Here is a 16797-nt window from a genome sequence, read left to right as displayed (position 1 = left end):
CAGCTCCTCATCCAGCCTGGCTCCGGGTGAGAGGCCAGCTACCTCTACAACTGGGGGGCCTTGGGCAGTCACAGGACTTCTCTTCTCGCATGTGAAACGGGAACAGAACCGATCTTCTGGCGAGGGTGCCACAGGATAATACGTGGCATGGGAAGTGCCCAGCACCACGAGCGCTGGCTCCGAGCAGCGCCGCCCAGCACCACGAGAGCTGCTCCGGGCAGCACTGATCAACCCTGAATGTATGGCTGGTCCAGGCTGAGCAGGACATCCAGTGCAGCCAGGCAGTGACCGAGCCCTGCCCATGCCCCACCTGGTCAGGCCGCACAGCCCGCAAGGTGGAGGCCGCACAGCCCGCAGGGTGGGACCTCACGACGCGCCTCCCTCCCCTCCCCTGATGACCTACATGTCCTCCTCCCCGACATGTGGCCCCCCAACAACAGAGGTTCAAATCTCAGTGGCTAGCCGTGTGACCTTAGGCAGGCTATTCTACCTCTCTGCATCTCAGCTTCCTTATCTGGAAAGTGGGAACAGGACCTGCCTCTTTAGGCTGTTGTAAGGACTGGAGGAGTTGATACACAGAGGTTTTAAACAGAGCTGGCACACGGCAGGCACTCGGACACATCCGTCCCCTCTCTGACCTAGAACAGTAGCGTCATCGTCTGTGGTAGTGCTAACACAGACCCACGCAGGCCCCACCTGCGTCCTGTGCAGTTCCAAGGGGCTGGAAGGCACACAACCCCCTCAACTCTGCAAGTGGCCAAGCGTCCAGCCGCCCTCTTCCAGGCCAGCCACAGCCCTCCTATGGCGGCTCTCACCATGCCCTCCATGCCGTGGGGCAGCAGCAGCACGATGCCATTGTGTCGAACCCACTTGGCCTGACCCGTGCTGATGAACTGGTCGATGATGCACTGGGCTGTGTTGTGGAAGTCACCAAACTGAGCCTCCCAGAGCACCAAGGCGTTGGGGCTGGCCATGGCATAGCCCAGCTCGAAACCTACACGGAAGACACTGGGAGGTAGAGCCTGCCCTGCGCGGTCACCCAGGGCTGGGGCCCCAGCCAGCCCCAGCCTGTCCTCACCCACCGTCCCTGCCCTGCCCATCCTTCCCTGGAGGCCGGAAGACCCGGGGACTCCATGAGACCAAAGGCCAGCATCTCCCTTTCCGGCAGCTGACAACAGGCCCAGAGATGCCAACCTCAGCCCTGACCTCACGTACAGCTGGCTTAACCCTTAGCTAGACCAGGAGCCAAGTCCAAAGATACCCTGCAGGGGCCTCAGGGGCCACCTGCCAAGGAGTCCCCCCATAATGAGCAGGGGTGCAGGACCAGCCCCAGAGTCTGCTCCCCAGGAGGGGTGGCCAGCATCGGGGGTTACTGCTCCTTGGAGGAGGCAGGTTCAGAGGAGGCAGGCCAGCTAAAGGTTGAGCCAAGGGAGAGCTGAGGGTATAGTCTGGAGAGCCAGAGCCCAGAAGAGCCTAGCTCGAGGACAGGGCCTCTGGGCGCGGTGGCGCAGAAGACGAGGCAGGTGAGGGATGTGGAAGCGGCCAGGACAGGAGGCTCAAGACCAGCCAGTGGCAGTGGCCCCTAGTGGATTCAACGGGGTTTTTGTCTGAGCCCAATGATGCCACCCAGGGACAGGCTCTGGTTTCCAGAGTCCCCATCCAGGCAAGACTGACCCTCAACTGGCCCTCTGAGGGCCAGATGGAACAGGAGCACGTCTCTGATGTGGCCTCAGGTGGAGGCCGCCCAACCACTGTCCCCCAGGGCCGTCTCATGACCCAGGTCCCTCCGGGGGCCTCCCAGCTCCTTCGGCCCCTCCCAGCTCCAGATGCCCTGAGGGGCCAGAGCCTCTCTGGCCTGCAGGCAGAGTTCTGACCCACCCAGGACTCCGTACTCCGAGAGGGAGCTGTTACACACGGTGTAGGGGGCCTGGTCAGGCCACAGGTGGTTCATCGGGACACACGTCCTCCGGTCGACGTCCTGATCGTGGAGAACGTGGTGCCGGTGGCTGGAGAGACAGACCAGGAGAGGGTGGGAGGCGGTGGGCTGGGCAAGACACCTGGCAGAGCCCACAGGCTGGTGGCCGCTGCCGAGAGTCAGAGCCATCCGGCCCCTCCTCGGGGCAGCCTCCCCTCCCAGCGGCACCCGCCTCACACACGCCCTGAGGGTGTTGGAGCACAGACATGAGTCTCAGCTTCCTACATAAGGAGGGTCCCATGAGACCGGCCATGCCAACCTCCCAGGCCCTGGGTGGAACCCGAGGCCCTAGGAAGGCATACTCCAGGGGCACTGTCCCCCAGCCCCCTGCTAGCTCCCTCACCGCTCGCCTGCCTTGCCCAGGATCACAGGAGACAGGAACTCCGGCACATTAGGAGGGGCCCATGGCTGAACGCCAAACCTCAAGGGACTGACGTGCAACGGAGGTGCAGTGGAGTGGCCCTGAGCCCTGGCTGGAGCAGGGCCAGCAGCAATGAGGGACTGGGGCAAGGGAGGGATAGCCTATTGAATTCTGGAAGCCACATCTCCAGGACTCACTAACATGGCAGAGACTGAGTGGAGATCCCAAACATCCGGGGTCCCCAACAGAGGAAGTGTGAACTCTAAACTGCAAACAAGAAAGATGGCGGTGGGGAGTCAGCGTGGCAGTAGTTCAAAGGGAAACAAAGGATCTTGAGGACCACTGATGACCACAAGACTTGACACCAGCCAAGAGCTTACGCAGAGCAGTCAGCTCTGCATGCTGGCCCCATGGGGGCGGAGAGGAGGCCCAGGAGCTTTCAGATGGCCTGGCTATCTGAATAAGTATTTCTTTGAGCTATTCTCCGTTTGCTGAATCATAGGTATTCCAGATCTATTCGAAGGGCTCAGCCAATCAACTGTTTGTTTTAATCCCTTCTGACTCTGAGATTTTCCTTCCTTAGTTTTGAACGGTGGAGCATAGGGGTAGAGCCTAGAAATACCACATCCATCTCCTCAGTGAGGCACGGATGCAGCTCATTGTAGCACCTGGTCCGACAAGGAAAATTCTTTAGGAAGTTCAGCAAAACACACAATGAGCAAATCAACCTGTGGACACTGGAGTTAACAATCACTCGCATTGCCAAGTTATTAACCTGTCATTCCTAAAACGTGTCCAGCCTTCAAGCTTGGGGAGCTGATGAGGAAATAATGATTAGGACACCAGCGAATTTTATGTTCAGGAGTATGTGTAGATCAATGTGTACCAATTTCCAGTGGCCCTGGACCTGTCCTTGATTGGCCACAAGTTAGTGAAGCCGTGTGGAGGCAGCTGTCCTGCCACTGGGTGTTGGGAAAACACAAGTGGGCCTTTCCTGCACGGTGGTCAGTGGTTGCGGCTTTTCCTCTAGACCATAACACTCAGCCAGGGATTGAAAAAAAAAAATCAGTTAAAAGAAGCTTTCCTCTTAACCCTCATTGAAATGACCATCCAGAGTCCCTGGGCCAACTGAGAGGCCCGCAGCACAGCTGAACTCCAGCTCTCGTGCCCACCGGGCCTGGGCTCCTCCACCCCCAGCCTCACCTGAACGTGCCCCTCTCCACGTCCTGCCCGCTGAGCCGCACGTGGATGCCCTCCTTGAGCAGTGAGCCGAAGGCCATGTACTCTGCCAGTGCCCAGTCCACCGTCCTCTTCCTGATCATGTCTGCACGGCCCCGCAGGATTCGAGAGAGGCCTGGGGGAGGGAAGGGCCAGCCTGAGGGGTGCAGGAGCTTGGCCACCTCGCCTGGGACAGCTATGGTCCCTGGGCCCTGCGCCAGGTGTGAGCATATTCATTGTGGACCCCTCCCCCCAGCCAGGGGCCCGGCAGGGCGCAGGGGACCCCTCCTCCAGCCCCACCACTGCAGCCAAGGTGCTAGGCTGGCCCGCGCGTATGTTTCCACCGCCACTGTCCCTGCGGGGAGGAGGAGGTGAGCGTCGGCCACGTGCGCGTGCCACATACGCTGAGCAGGGGACATTTCTCCAATGAAACGCAGGTACCGACTTTCACTGCCTTTCAGATGAGAAGACAGGCTCAGAAGAGGGAAGTCATTCACTCACCCTCATACAGAAGGTGCTTGCATCTGAGCCCAGGCACCTGGCCCAGGCTGGCCTGCCGTCAGCCCCACACCCACACAGACCTGCTGTGACTGCGCACAGAGCCGGTGCCCCAAGACACCTGGGCTTGCCCCAGAAGTGGTGAAACCCTCTTGGAACACCCACAGCTGCTCAGAGGGTGCACGGGGGCCCCACTACCACCACGGGGCTCTTCAGGCTGCCTGGGTGGAGGCCACAACAGCTATAGCCAGGAAGCATACCAGTGGCCACCTGCTAGACCAGGGTCCCCCTCTACCATCTGCCCAGTTTGGCACACTTGCCCCCCAACATTCTAGACCCAACTGCCCCCTCCACGGGAAGCCTTTTTTCCCCTGCTTTCCTCCTGTCTGATCCAGGGGTACCCCTAACAAAGGCACTGGGGAGACCCAAGGTGTCCATGGAGGCCTGTCAGCGGCACTCACTGGGGAGCATGGCACCCATATCTGCTCACCTGAAGAGTTATTATCACAGATCCCTCACGGGCATGAAGGAAGCACGGAGAGCTCAGCTGTCTACCCACAGCCAAGCAGGGATGAGGCTGGGCCTCCCTGACTCCTGACACCACCTTCCTTGGGGCCTGATGTCTGGGACAGTGGCCCATGCCAGACAGCAACCTCACCCACGTGGATCTTAAAGTCCTCCAGGGGCACAGAGCTGGCCACTTCACCAATGTGGGTCAGCGTGTCCTCGGGAACACCTGTGGCTGGGCACGTCATGCTCTTGGGCTCCCCATCCATGTTGAAGAAGCCTGAGAGGGCAGAGACTCTGAGTTCTGGGAGGCGGTGGGGCCTCAGTTCCCCGGGCCAGCCCATCTCCCTAGGACTCGGAGGCCTGCCTCTCCCACAGCCCCAGGGGCTCCCACCACACGCTGCTCACTCACCAGGCCAGGGAGAGTCCAGCCAGTGCTTTATATGCAGGATCTTTTTGTCCTTGGACCTGCCATACGCCTCCTCACAGATCCGATCATATTTGGCGATTTCTTCCTGAATAAGGGCGAAGGCCTGGATTGAGGCAATGACGCCCTGGGCAGTCACAGGCTGAGTGACCATGCTCTAGAGGAATGGTCTTCCCCTAACCCACAGGGACGTTATGGCCAGAGTTTAAAGTCCCAGAGTTCAGGGGATCTTGGAAAGAGTCCACGGATCGCACTCGGCAAGGGACTTGTGGGAACCCAGGAAAGACTCATGGTCCTTGCTCCCAGAGCAGCTGAAAGAGGGAGGGCCAGCATGTCCACAGAAGACACTGGGCACAACCCGGCTCAGGGCCACCTCCCACAGGAAGCCTTCCTGGACTCCTGCCTGAGGGTGGGCTTCCAGGCATCGCCGCACTGGCTGCATCCCACTAGGCTGTAAGTGTCTTTGGTCCTCTGTCCCCCTTGATAACTGGGGCTGCTGGAGACAAGGATGATACCGGCTACTTCTTTAAGTCGCCAGCACCCAGCCCTGGGCTGGCCACATCAGCAGCCCCCTCGGAGTGTCGGCTGCAGCAAGGTGCTGACGGGGCCCACCTCAAATTCCTGCAGGGTGACTGTGCCCTCAGCTATGAGCCTGTCTGCGTACTTCTTCAGCACAGGCGCCTGTCTCTGGATCTGCTTATACATGAGAGGCTGCGTGAACATGGGCTCGTCCATCTCGTTGTGGCCACGCCGGCGGTAACAGACCTGCAGGGGCAGAGGGCGGGTCCCCGTGCTCAGGCAGTGTGCCTGACACAGTCACTTCTCACTGGGGCAGACCTGGCAGCCCACACCCTTCAAAACCTCACCAGCCCTCACGATCACCCGTCACCAAGTGACCCCCCCCCAGGCCTTTGCAGAGACTGTGCCCAGTGGCACTAAGCCTGCTGCCCAGCCCTGACCGCTGAAGATGCTACAGCCCCGGAGGGCTTGGTGCAGCAGGCACAGCCGAGCCCACCCAGCCGGGACCCCCACACGCACCAGGTCTACCACGACGTCTTTATTGAAGGTGTTCCTCCACTCGGCTGCCACGCTGCACACGTATATCACAGCCTCTGGGTCGTCCGCGTTCACGTGGAAGATGGGTGCATTGACCACGCGGGCCACGTCGGTGGGGTACGGGGAGGAGCGGGCCATCCGGGGGTCCGTGGTGAAGCCGATCTGCAGAAGCAGGAGGCGCTGAGAGCTGGGCAGCTATGGCCACCTGGAAGGCCAGGGGCCTGGCGGCTGGGGAAGGGGTGCCTTTGCCTTGAGGTCCATCAGGCGTGGCCGGGAGGTGATGGGGACATGACCAGGTAACAGTGGGTGACCTTGAAATCATGGGGACAGCAGCAACACCAGGCGAGTCACACCTGCTCTTTCTCCGCAATCATTTTTATACAGGGGCAGTAGGGAGCCCAAGCTGGGATAAAACCCAGTCTCACCAATTACTAACTCTACAACCTTGGGCCAGGCACTTAAATTCCCGAAGCCTTGGTTTCCTCATTGATTAAAAGGGCTCATTAAATTCCTGCCTCACAGGGCTATACTGTGAAGATTAAATGACTTAAATGACTATGCAAATAAAATCGTTAACCCAGGGCTTTACAGGCTCAGAAGATGAGCTGTCATTAACCACGGTTGCCTTAAAAGCAAAAGCTGTGAGAGCTGTGTTCTAAGACTGGGTTGCACGGAGCTAAAGGCAGCATCTAATTTTATATGGGCAGCCTCTGGGGTAGACGCTGGTTATACCCATCTTCCTCTGTCCCTACAGCTTTATCATATGTATATGAGTGTGTGTGCGCACACATACATGGGGATGGGGGAGAGAAGGACAGAGAGATAGATAAACACAGAGACAGACACACAGATGGATATTCCTCCCAATTCCACAGACCAGAAAACCAGGGCTGAGAGATCAGGCATCTCGCTGAAGGCACGCTCTGCTAAGTGGCAGAGCAGTGGGGTTAGAAGCAGGACTGTCCCACTCTGCTCCTCAGAGTGCTGCCTGGACCCAGGCACAGATAGCGCTGACAGGGCCAGCATGCAGCCCTGGCCCTCACCTGGTTGTTGACGACAACGTGCACTGTACCGTTGGTGGTGTAAGAGGGCAGATCGCTCAGGTGGAAGGTCTCATAGACCACGCCCTGGCCAGCAAAGGCAGCGTCCCCGTGGACCAGGATGGACATGACCTGCAGGACAGGGGATCAGTCAGGAGGGGCTCCCATGCTCTAGCCTGTGCTGCCCAGCCCCAACCGTGAACCTTGGAGTCTACCCCTCGGAGCTCACCCCTCGGGAGCCCAGCCCACAGAACCCAGGTCCTCAGGGCCCAGGAGAGCTCACCTTCTTGCCCTGGGCGTCCCCGCGGTAGAACTGCTCCGCCTTCGTCTTGCCCTGCACCACGGGGTCCACCGCTTCCAGGTGGGAGGGGTTGGCCACGAGCGACAGAGTGATGTTCCTGTTCGTGACTCGATTTATCCGCTCGTGGTACATGCCGAGGTGATATTTGACATCTCCGGAACCCTGAAGGTTGACGTGGCCTGTGATGAAGTCCCCACCATCCCAGACATGCAAGTCCACAGCGGGGCTGGGACATCCCCCGGAGTCTGCTCCCTGGGAAAATCGTGCTGTCCCTGACTCACCCTGCATTCCTCCCCCAACCCTGGCACACGCCCTGCTTGTCCTCCAGCTGCTCTAAGAAAGGCCGGCGGGTTCCCTGGGTCATGATCCCTCATCAGAACCCCTGCACATTATCAGCAACCATACTCTCCGCATGAGTGATGGCAGAGTTGGGGACGGGTAAGGCACCCTTAGGAAGGGGCCAACCAGCGACACGAAGGCCAAGGAATGGAGGACAGCCCTTAACTGGAGTCAAGACCATGGGCCAGGCCTCTGGGAAAACACTGGAGCAGGACCCCTACTAAATTCCTTACACCAAAGTAAGCAAAAATGGGCACGCAACAGACAAAAACACAGAACCGGGGGAAACACGACACGCTTTATGATCTCAGAGCAAGGAGTCTTTCTAAACAACATACAAGCCTCAGAAGCCACAAGGGATAAGACAGCCAAAATCTAACATGCTTGTCAAGGGGGAAGAAGATCCATGCACAGTATTGGGGGGCAGGAAAATCAAGCTGGGAAAATACTTATCACACAAATGCAAGCAAAGGGCTAACTCCTTCAATACATAAAGCACTTTTCACCAAGACCCCAGGGAAAAACATGCAAAAGCCAGGAAAAGGAATTTATAGGAAAAGGCATGGTTTAAAACCACGGTTTAATACATGGCTTAAAAACATGAGAAGACACTCAAATTCATAGCAGAGAAATATGTTCAAATGCAATCACTTCTGGACCTATCACATTGGCAAAGATGCAAAGGGTGGATGGAGTAAGGGAAGGGGGCGTGGCCTGGGACTCTGGCACACAGCAGGCAGACTCGCTGCTGTCTGCAAGCTGTTTGGAGGGCAATTCAGTCCTGCCTCCTCGGCTTCAGCCACTGCATTTCTCAGACACTATTTAAAAATGCACACACATGTGTGCAAGAACACTCATCCCACCACCTAATGCTCATCAACAAGAGACAGTGGAAACCAGAGGGGCATTAGAAGCCCGGGGAGCTTGGTGTGCAGCTCTAAAATACTAACGGCTCATCAAGTGAAACCAGCAAGGTGCCCAGCAGCATCTCGAGCTGCTCACCTGGGCTCTTACAAATAAAGCTGTGCTGGACGCCTACATGTGCTTGCACTGCGTGGAACATTTCTGGAAGTACACACCTTAACATGAAAACTGACCACAGCAGAGCCTCCCGGGAGCAGGAGAGCAGGCTCAGAAGGGAAACTCACTCTCACTATGAAATCTTTTCTTCAAATGATGCTCACACTGCTTTTTCAATTAAGAAAAAAGTAAATTTGTTTAAAGAGCTCTTTGGCCAGGTTTTATAGTTTACTCATGTCATCTGTAATTGCTCACAACCTATTCTGGGGCCAGGAATTTTTATCCCCGTTTTACAGGAAAGGAAAGTGAGACTCAGAGAATGAAGGTGCTTGAGCAAAATGAACGTGATGGCGGAAAGATTATGAGTTGGGAGCCAGCAGATGTGGATTCTAGTCCTGCTCTGGTCTAATGCGCTGGATGGTTCTAGAGCAGTCATTTAACATGGCTCATTTTAACAAACCATCCTCCAGGACTGGGTGCTCAGGCTTCGGGGGAAAGGCCCCTGCCCTCACCTTGCTACCAGCCTGGATGAGAAAACAGACAGACACACAGTCACACGTACACACAGAATGGAAAAGGCCAGAGCAGACCCGGTTCTTCAGGCAAAGGGAGCACGGAGGAGGCAGACAGCTGTCCTGCCTGGAGGCCCAGGAGAGCCATCAAACAGGGTGATGGGCAGCATGTGGGAGAGAGAGAGGAACGGAAGACAGCAACGTGGCTGAGGGCCCAGCACGCACAAAAGCATGAGATACGAGGCCTACATGACACGTAAACACACCCCGAAGTGGGTGAGGGTGGAAAGCTGCGCCCTCTGCTCATCAGCGGGCACAGGAAACTGTCCTGACCTCCCGACACTGTGCTGGGCAAACAAGCGAGTGAGGAGTCCCTACGGGCAGGCAGGCAGGACTCTGGGCACAGAGACACAGCCACATGGGCTGAACTGAGTAACTTCAGGCACTCCCCTGCACCTCTCTGGGCCTCAGTTTCCCTGGCTGGAGATAGCAGGTTGGCCCAGATTATCCAAGGATTCTCCTAGTTATCTGAGATCAGAGCACTTGGCTCCAAAGTACCTCAGGAGCCCCACACTGACCCCCGGGCTTTCTCCCACTCGTCTGCATGCCTGTCCATCCTCCAATACCCAGCTCTCCAGGGGCTCTGGTACCCACACTTGGCACCCACCTCGTCCGCCGCCTCCAACTTGGGATCAAACTGGCAGAAGATCTGCTCCAGGTCCTTGCGAATAACGTTGGCCAGCACATTCAGCCTGCCCCTGGGCCAGAGGGGACAGGGCTCTCACCTGGCACAGGGGCCACCTCCCTCAACACACCCCAGCATAACCATGCTCCCTGCCCACCGAGGACCCAGCAGGAACGGCCCTCTGCTCCTGTCTCAATCTGCAAGGCATGTGAACAGCTTCAGCTGGCCAGCAGACACCCACACCCCCCAGACTCAGGAGGCCTTCACGAGCCGGGAGCCACCCAGCCTCATGGCCGAGTGTCCACTCACTCCCTCCCTGACCCAAAAGCTGAGCCCAACCCAGAATCTTGACCCCAACCTGCTAACGCAGCGCAACCGCTCCCACACGGCTCCCCAGCCCAGCCTAGCAGCGTCTTGGGGCAGATACAGAAGAGGTGACGTTTCTGCCCTTAGGAGTCACCAGAGGACCTGCCGAGATGAGCTTAGGTCTGGTGGGTGGGAAGGGCGTCCGGGGGGGCTGTGGGGAAGCAGCTAGGTCCAGGGGTTCTCCAGTCCAGCCTGAACTTGCCATCACGGGGCAATACATGCAGGGGTGGACGCCAGCCTGAGCCAGGCGCGAGGCGTGACTCAGAACTCGCTTCCCATAGCCCAGCAGCAGACGCCAGCCCTAGGCCTGCACATACTCTGGCATGACCTCCAGCCCCACGGGGCCCCGTGACAGGAGGGCAGCCCTCTTCCGGCGGGCTTCTCTCTTGCTCTGTGGAGGGAGGGCTGTGTGGGCACAGGAACCGGATGAACACCCCTCAGCCCCTTTGGGGAAAGCCCTCAAGCCTCAGAAGCCCCTTCTCAACTACGGAGGCTTGGCCGAGGGCAGTCCTTGGCCCCAAGAAGCCTCCTCAGGCCAGGAGCCCGTGCCGCGCCATCAGAGTCCCAGGGCTGCCTGCTGGCCCAGCACCGTTCCCACCCCACCCCCCACAGTTCTCCTGAAGCCATGCCACCCTGAAACCACGGGGTCCTCTCTGCTCCCTCCAGGGCACAGAGCCTGTGAGACAAAGCCTGGACTCCTGGCAGGCCAGCGCACGGGTTGGGGACCCTCCTCACACTTCATCCTGATGCCCCAGTGCTGAAGCAGTAGGGGGCTGGCCCCGCTATGAGCGGCTGGAAATGGGCATGGGAAATACCGAGGCTTTGCCCCTCAGACAGACAGCATGTCCTGTCCCTGCCCATTCATCAGGACCCCTGTCTGCCTTGGCTATATTCCTCATTATCCCACAGGCTCCAGCTCAGAGGTAACTGCCCAGTGGCCAGGCCAACCTTCCAAGTCTTTACCAAGGTCCCAGGGAAATGAGTGGTCAGCTAGAAGCCAGGGAAAGAGACATTCAGCTGACCTCCAGAGACCTCCCACCAGGTGAGGCCAACCCAGGCCCATGTGTCCAGGCTCTGCCCTCATCGCACTTTTCTGGGCTGTGCCACTCCACGGGAACCTCAGGTAGGATGACATAGCCCCTTCTGTCATCCCAGTATTGCTGGGGATGGCGGCAGCATGGTGAGAGAGAAGCTGAGCCCAAGAGAGCCTGGTTCCAGAGGCTTTGGCCATGCTCTCGGCTCTTTCTGTGATGAGCAAGCCAGGGCCCAGGGAGTCAGACCTTTCCAGACCCCTTTGCCTCTACCCTGGGTCCCAACAACACCCCTACTCTGACTTTCAAAGCCACACACCCATCTCAGCTTGCCGGGCCTGGGGGAGACGCACAGGCTGAGGCAGGGAGGGCCCACCTGTGCGGCATCCCCAGGATGACGTTCTCAATCCCCATCTGGCTGGATTTGTCGATGATGGTCTTCAGGGCCGGAATCATGACCTCACAGCCCTCCAGGCCAAACCGCTTCTCCGAAGACCACTTCCTGGCCAGGAAGTCTTCAAACCTGCTTGGGGAAGGGAAGAGAAGTCTGGAGAGGCAGGGGCTCGTGAGGGCTCTTCCTGAGGGCTTGGAGTAGGGTGCCAGGATGGGGAAGCTACGAAGTCACGTCTCTCTGCACAGTCCGGGGCCCAGCACAGACACCTTGATGCCCCACCAGCAAGCAGCATAGGTCTGGGGGAGGCTGAGGCTCCTCCCAGCTTAACCAGAGGCCTCTGGCTGCATCCATTCCCAGGAACCACCTTCTCTTCCCCTTCCAGTCAAGCTGCTGCAACTAGCCATTCCACGGTTCGTGGCTCGCTGCCCTCCAGCACACGTGCCCTGGAGCTCTCTCATCATGTTCCAAAGACCTCCTCACGGCTCAATTCAAACTCCAGCCCACATGTCACTGCTCAGGGAGCCACTTTATTCCCAGCAGCTGGGCCAGGGGCTCCTCCAGGGCCCCACGGTCCTGGGCAGACCCAGCTTCACAGAAGCCCAGCTCTGCCCCACCTGCAGGAAGTCCCTGCTACACTCACTCCACACAGGGACATCCTTACGTCCGGTCCATCCTCGTTCAGTGTCATTTCCTGGAGCCCCACCCAGCCCTGCCTTCACTTGCCAGGCATCTCCTCATCAGCTAGGGCTCGGGATGTCTCAGACAGCCCTGGAGCAGGCCCCCCAGCCACTGGGGCTTCCCAGGAAGGTGCTGGGGGCCTGACCTCATGGAGCGCACTAGCCGGGCCAGCAGGGTCCGCTTCTCCTCGCTGGAGAACTGCATCACGCCCGGGGTCTCGAACTTCTGCCGGATCCACTGGCACTGCTCCACGTCGTTGATGAACATGAACTCCAGACCGATGTGCTGGCAGTAGGTGCCCTGCGGGGACAGGGGCACTCCGCGAGCTGGCAGCAGGTGCCCTGCGGGGACAGGGGCACTCTGCGAGCTGGCAGCAGGTGCTCTGCGGGGACAGGGGCACTCCGCGAGCTGGCAGCAGGTGCCCTGCGGGGACAGGGGCACTCCGCGAGCTGGCAGCAGGTGCCCTGCGGGGACGGGGGCACTCCGCGAGCTGGCAGCACGTGCTCCGTGGGGACAGGGGGCACTCCGCGAGCTGGCAGTAGGTGCTCTGCGGGGACGGGGGCACTCCGCGAGCTGGCAGTAGGTGCTCTGCGGGGACGGGGGCACTCCGCGAGCTGGCAGCACGTGCTCTGCGGGGACAGGGGCACTCCGCGAGCTGGCAGTAGGTGCTCTGCGGGGACAGGGGGCACTCCGCGAGCTGGCAGCACGTGCTCTGCGGGGACAGGGGCACTCCACGAGGAGCCAGGAAGCAGAGGGGCCGCCTCAGGGCCTGGAACAGGAAAGGCCCTCCCTCCCTCCCTCCAGCGCCCGCCCCCCCTCCCTCCCTCCCTCCAGGCCCCCCCCCTCCAGGGCCCCCTCCCTCCCTCCAGGGCCCCCCCCCCCCCCCCCCCCCCCCCCTCCAGGGCCCCCCCTCCCTCCCTCCCTCCAGGGCCCCCCCTCCCTCCTCCCTCCAGGGCCCCCCTCCCTCCCTCCCTCCAGGGCCCCCCTCCCTCCCTCCCTCCAGGGGCCCCCCTCCCTCCCTCCCTCCAGGGGCCCCCCTCCCTCCCTCCCTCCAGGGGCCCCCCTCCCTCCCTCCCTCCAGGGGCCCCCTCCCTCCCTCCCTCCAGCGCCCCCCCTCCCTCCAGCGTCCTCCCCCCCTCCAGCGCCCCCCTCCCTCCCTCCAGCGCCCCCCTCCCTCCCCGCTGCAGCACGCCCTGGAGAAGCTTCATCACGTGTGCCGACACGCCTGCCCGCGCTCACCTCCAGGCGCCTTATTATCTCCCGTAGAGAAAGGGTGGTTTCGGAGCCTCCAATGAAAGTGGTTGTGGGCAGCTGAAACTCCTTATCCAGGTCAGCCTCCCGCAGGTCGTAGAAGGCTGGGAGGCCCATGGGGCAGAGTCCGGGCGGCAGGCAGGAGAGAGGGAGGTGAGGCGCAGGTGAGCTTAGCTGCACCCTTAGACCTCCTTCCAGCGCCCCCAGCAGCCTCCCACCAGCTCCAGCCTAAAGGTCAAGGGCCCTCTGTCCGCAGGGCACAGGGCGTGAGAGTCAGAACCAAGCTGGCCATCACAAGGAAGGGCCTGGACAGGTGTCTCAAACTTGCTGAGTGGGTGCACCAGCTGGGGAGGATGGAGAGCCCTCCCTCGCAGGGACCCGACGCATAGATGGGCAAGGGTCAGAAGAAAGCCTCTCAGACTGATGGCTGAGACCCGAGACCCAGGGCACCGCAGGCTCATTGCCTGTCACTAGGCACAGGCGTCAGCTGGCTCACGTTGCCAGGGCAACAGGAGGGTTTCGATTCTCACCCAGTTTATCAATGGTGGTGATTAAGTCTGAGGGCACAAAGGAGTCCAGGTCCGCATCCAGAATGCCCAGGGGGTCCAGCTGGGCCACATGGTGGCCCCGGATCTGGAGAGGAGAAAAGGCCAAGGCAGAGTGGAGCAGACCCCCACCAACACTGAGACTCCAGGCCCCTCACTTCCAGCTTCAGAATTTCAAGTTTCCACGTGCCCAGCACCCCGGCCCTAGCAGGCCTGTGAAGCCCCAGCACAGCAACTGAGGCAGCAGGAGCTCAACTCGGTTTAAAAGTACATCGAGCAGCTTTCAGAAACAGGAAGGAATCATACACAAAAATAATTACTATGGTACTATCAGTAATTGCAAAATTCTAAAAACTTCCCAAATGTCCATCAGCAGGACACTGACAAGTGGATATGGGAAACTCATGCAGGCACAGAGTTGCTCAAAGGAATGAGGAAAATTCCTAACTGCTACAATGAGATTGTCTCCACAAAATATTCTTAAGCAAAAAAGCAAATTATATAAAAATGTTTGCAATAAACTACCTGTTATCTAAGAAAGGAAAGACAAAAGTAAATATATGACTTGCATATACTTGTATCTATTTGAATGCCTACAAATAAATGTGAGCATTAGAACAATATGTAGTAAAATAATAAAACCAAAAAATAAGAAAAATTATTACCACAGGGAAAGGACAAAATAGGGCAGAGTGGCAGGGCTAGAAGCTAGACTTTTAAGACTATATCTTGCCTTTGGAATCGTATAAATATTTTATATCACTATAAAACAAAATTAAGAATTCTGTAAAGTAACTATCCTTCAATTTAAAAATAAATAAATTTAAAAAACAAAATTAAGTTTTAAAAATTGAAAGTAAGATAAATGAATTAATGCATCCATTTTGTGGCATAACTATATAGAGAGGAACTATTCCAATTGACTAGCAGAATGCTCCCCAAAGGCAAACAGGACTGCAGAAATAAAAAGATCATAAATTCATTTATATTTCCAACCAGCAGTGGTAGTACTAGAATTGTATCCTTAGCTTGTCATGTATGGATTATGAGAAAAATCAAATATGTCATTGTATTGCGTCTTTGAGAATCTCTATTTTTGATATTTTTAAAAGAAGACGGTGATATAAGATTGACGAAGTCAAAGACAAACCCTCAGTCCTATATTTGGCACGTATAGAAGCATCAGTACAAACCTATAAAGTATGGTATCTTTAAAAAAATACATATTTCCTGTCTCTAACCATCAAAAGAACCCAAAAGTTACGTCCAAACCAGTAACAGCAAATACTCCCTCACTCTCCGGAGAGCTGGCTTATTAGAAACGTACAAGATGAGCTCAAATCACCTTCTACCAAACACCACTGAGGCTGGGAATAAGGACACATTTTGAGCAACAATAAGGAGAATATCTGTAGCAGACCGAAATTCATCAAATGTGTTTAAATCCAAGCATTCATATCATACTAAGAAAAAGAAGAAAAGCCCTTATCTGCCATATTTGGAAGATGCTAGGGAACCAAATCATAATTTTGAAAATCCATCAATAAAAAGAAAAAAAATCAAGCACTGACCCTACCTTCCCTATACAATTTGTACCTGAGGCTAAACGAGCTAACAAAGGAAAGTTTCTCCCCATGGAAATATTTCAGGTACCAAACAAAGACAGAATTAGACTGTCACCACTTTTACCGCTCCTAATGACTTAATGCATCCAGGAAATAATTATCCTTAGCTACTAACTGATGAAGTGCCATCACCACCAGGAAGCTGATTTTGCAACAAAGAAATCAAATCTATGTTGGGTCAAGCACCTAGATATAACCACCACTTTACAGAAATCACATGGGACAAAGGGTCAGATAAAGTGATACCACGCGGATGCAATCAGCAACATCCAGCCTCAAGAAAACTCTATGGGACAAACAAGGAATGCAGAAAGAAATGGAGAAGAGCCTGCAGAGAAGAGAACGAGCTGAAGAGCCGTGTCAACATCACAACCTGTGGCTTTGTTTGAATCTCGATTCAAATAAGCAGAAAAAAGAAATCCTAGAGACAAACAGGCACAAATGAATACCAATTGGGTATTTGATGACATTAAAGATTACTACTATTTTTAGCAGTGATAATGCTATTATGTATATTTGTAGATTTTTAAAGGAGGCTTTATCTCTAGAAATACATCCTGAAACATTCAATGAATGAAATGAAACGACATCTGGGATTTGCTTCAAAATAATCAGTGGCCTGTGGGTGGAGCCGGAGGTGGGTAAGATGAATCAAGAGCGGCACTGTAATGATGGGCTTGAGGGTTTGAGACATGATTCTTCTACATTCTAAATGTTTGCAAATAAGCAGCAGCTTGGGGTTTTTTTCAGTAGTGTATGCAGGCAAGTCAAAGCAGAGCTCAGCCCCGAGTTGGCCTGTGAGGCGCCGCAGCCCACCCCGTAAGTACTCAGCATCAGGCAGATTTTTATCAAGCCAGCACAAAGTAACCTTCCTGAATCCAGAGACTGACCTGCTGGAAGGACCCTGGTGCTGTGATCTCAGACAACGAAAGACCAAAGGCCCACTGCAGAACTGAGACTCTGCTTGG

The 16797-nt window shown here is 56.6% G+C and overlaps 1 protein-coding gene across 3 annotated transcripts in view; it reads right to left on the bottom strand.

Moving 5' to 3' along the window:
• Positions 1 to 16797, bottom strand: part of OGDHL (oxoglutarate dehydrogenase-like) — a 30700-nt gene that overhangs the window by 7422 nt on the left and 6481 nt on the right. For all 3 annotated transcript variants that reach the window (XM_018042623.1, XM_018042624.1, XM_018042622.1), the window contains exons 4-17: positions 14190 to 14292; positions 13648 to 13763; positions 12554 to 12708; positions 11713 to 11859; positions 9922 to 10012; positions 7366 to 7545; positions 7086 to 7214; positions 6025 to 6204; positions 5599 to 5751; positions 4972 to 5074; positions 4711 to 4839; positions 3540 to 3690; positions 1879 to 2006; positions 816 to 994 (exon numbers count right to left, since the gene is read on the bottom strand). In XM_018042623.1, coding sequence (XP_017898112.1) covers positions 816 to 994; positions 1879 to 2006; positions 3540 to 3690; positions 4711 to 4839; positions 4972 to 5074; positions 5599 to 5751; positions 6025 to 6204; positions 7086 to 7214; positions 7366 to 7545; positions 9922 to 10012; positions 11713 to 11859; positions 12554 to 12708; positions 13648 to 13763; positions 14190 to 14292 — 1944 coding nt within the window. The remainder of the gene's footprint in view (positions 1 to 815; positions 995 to 1878; positions 2007 to 3539; positions 3691 to 4710; positions 4840 to 4971; positions 5075 to 5598; positions 5752 to 6024; positions 6205 to 7085; positions 7215 to 7365; positions 7546 to 9921; positions 10013 to 11712; positions 11860 to 12553; positions 12709 to 13647; positions 13764 to 14189; positions 14293 to 16797) is intronic.

This window comes from Capra hircus, chromosome 28 (genome assembly GCF_001704415.2).
Source record: "Capra hircus breed San Clemente chromosome 28, ASM170441v1, whole genome shotgun sequence".
Lineage (NCBI taxonomy): Eukaryota > Metazoa > Chordata > Mammalia > Artiodactyla > Bovidae > Capra > Capra hircus.
The sequence above is the reverse complement of the archived record's forward strand: the minus strand, read 5'-3'. Positions and strand labels throughout refer to the sequence as shown.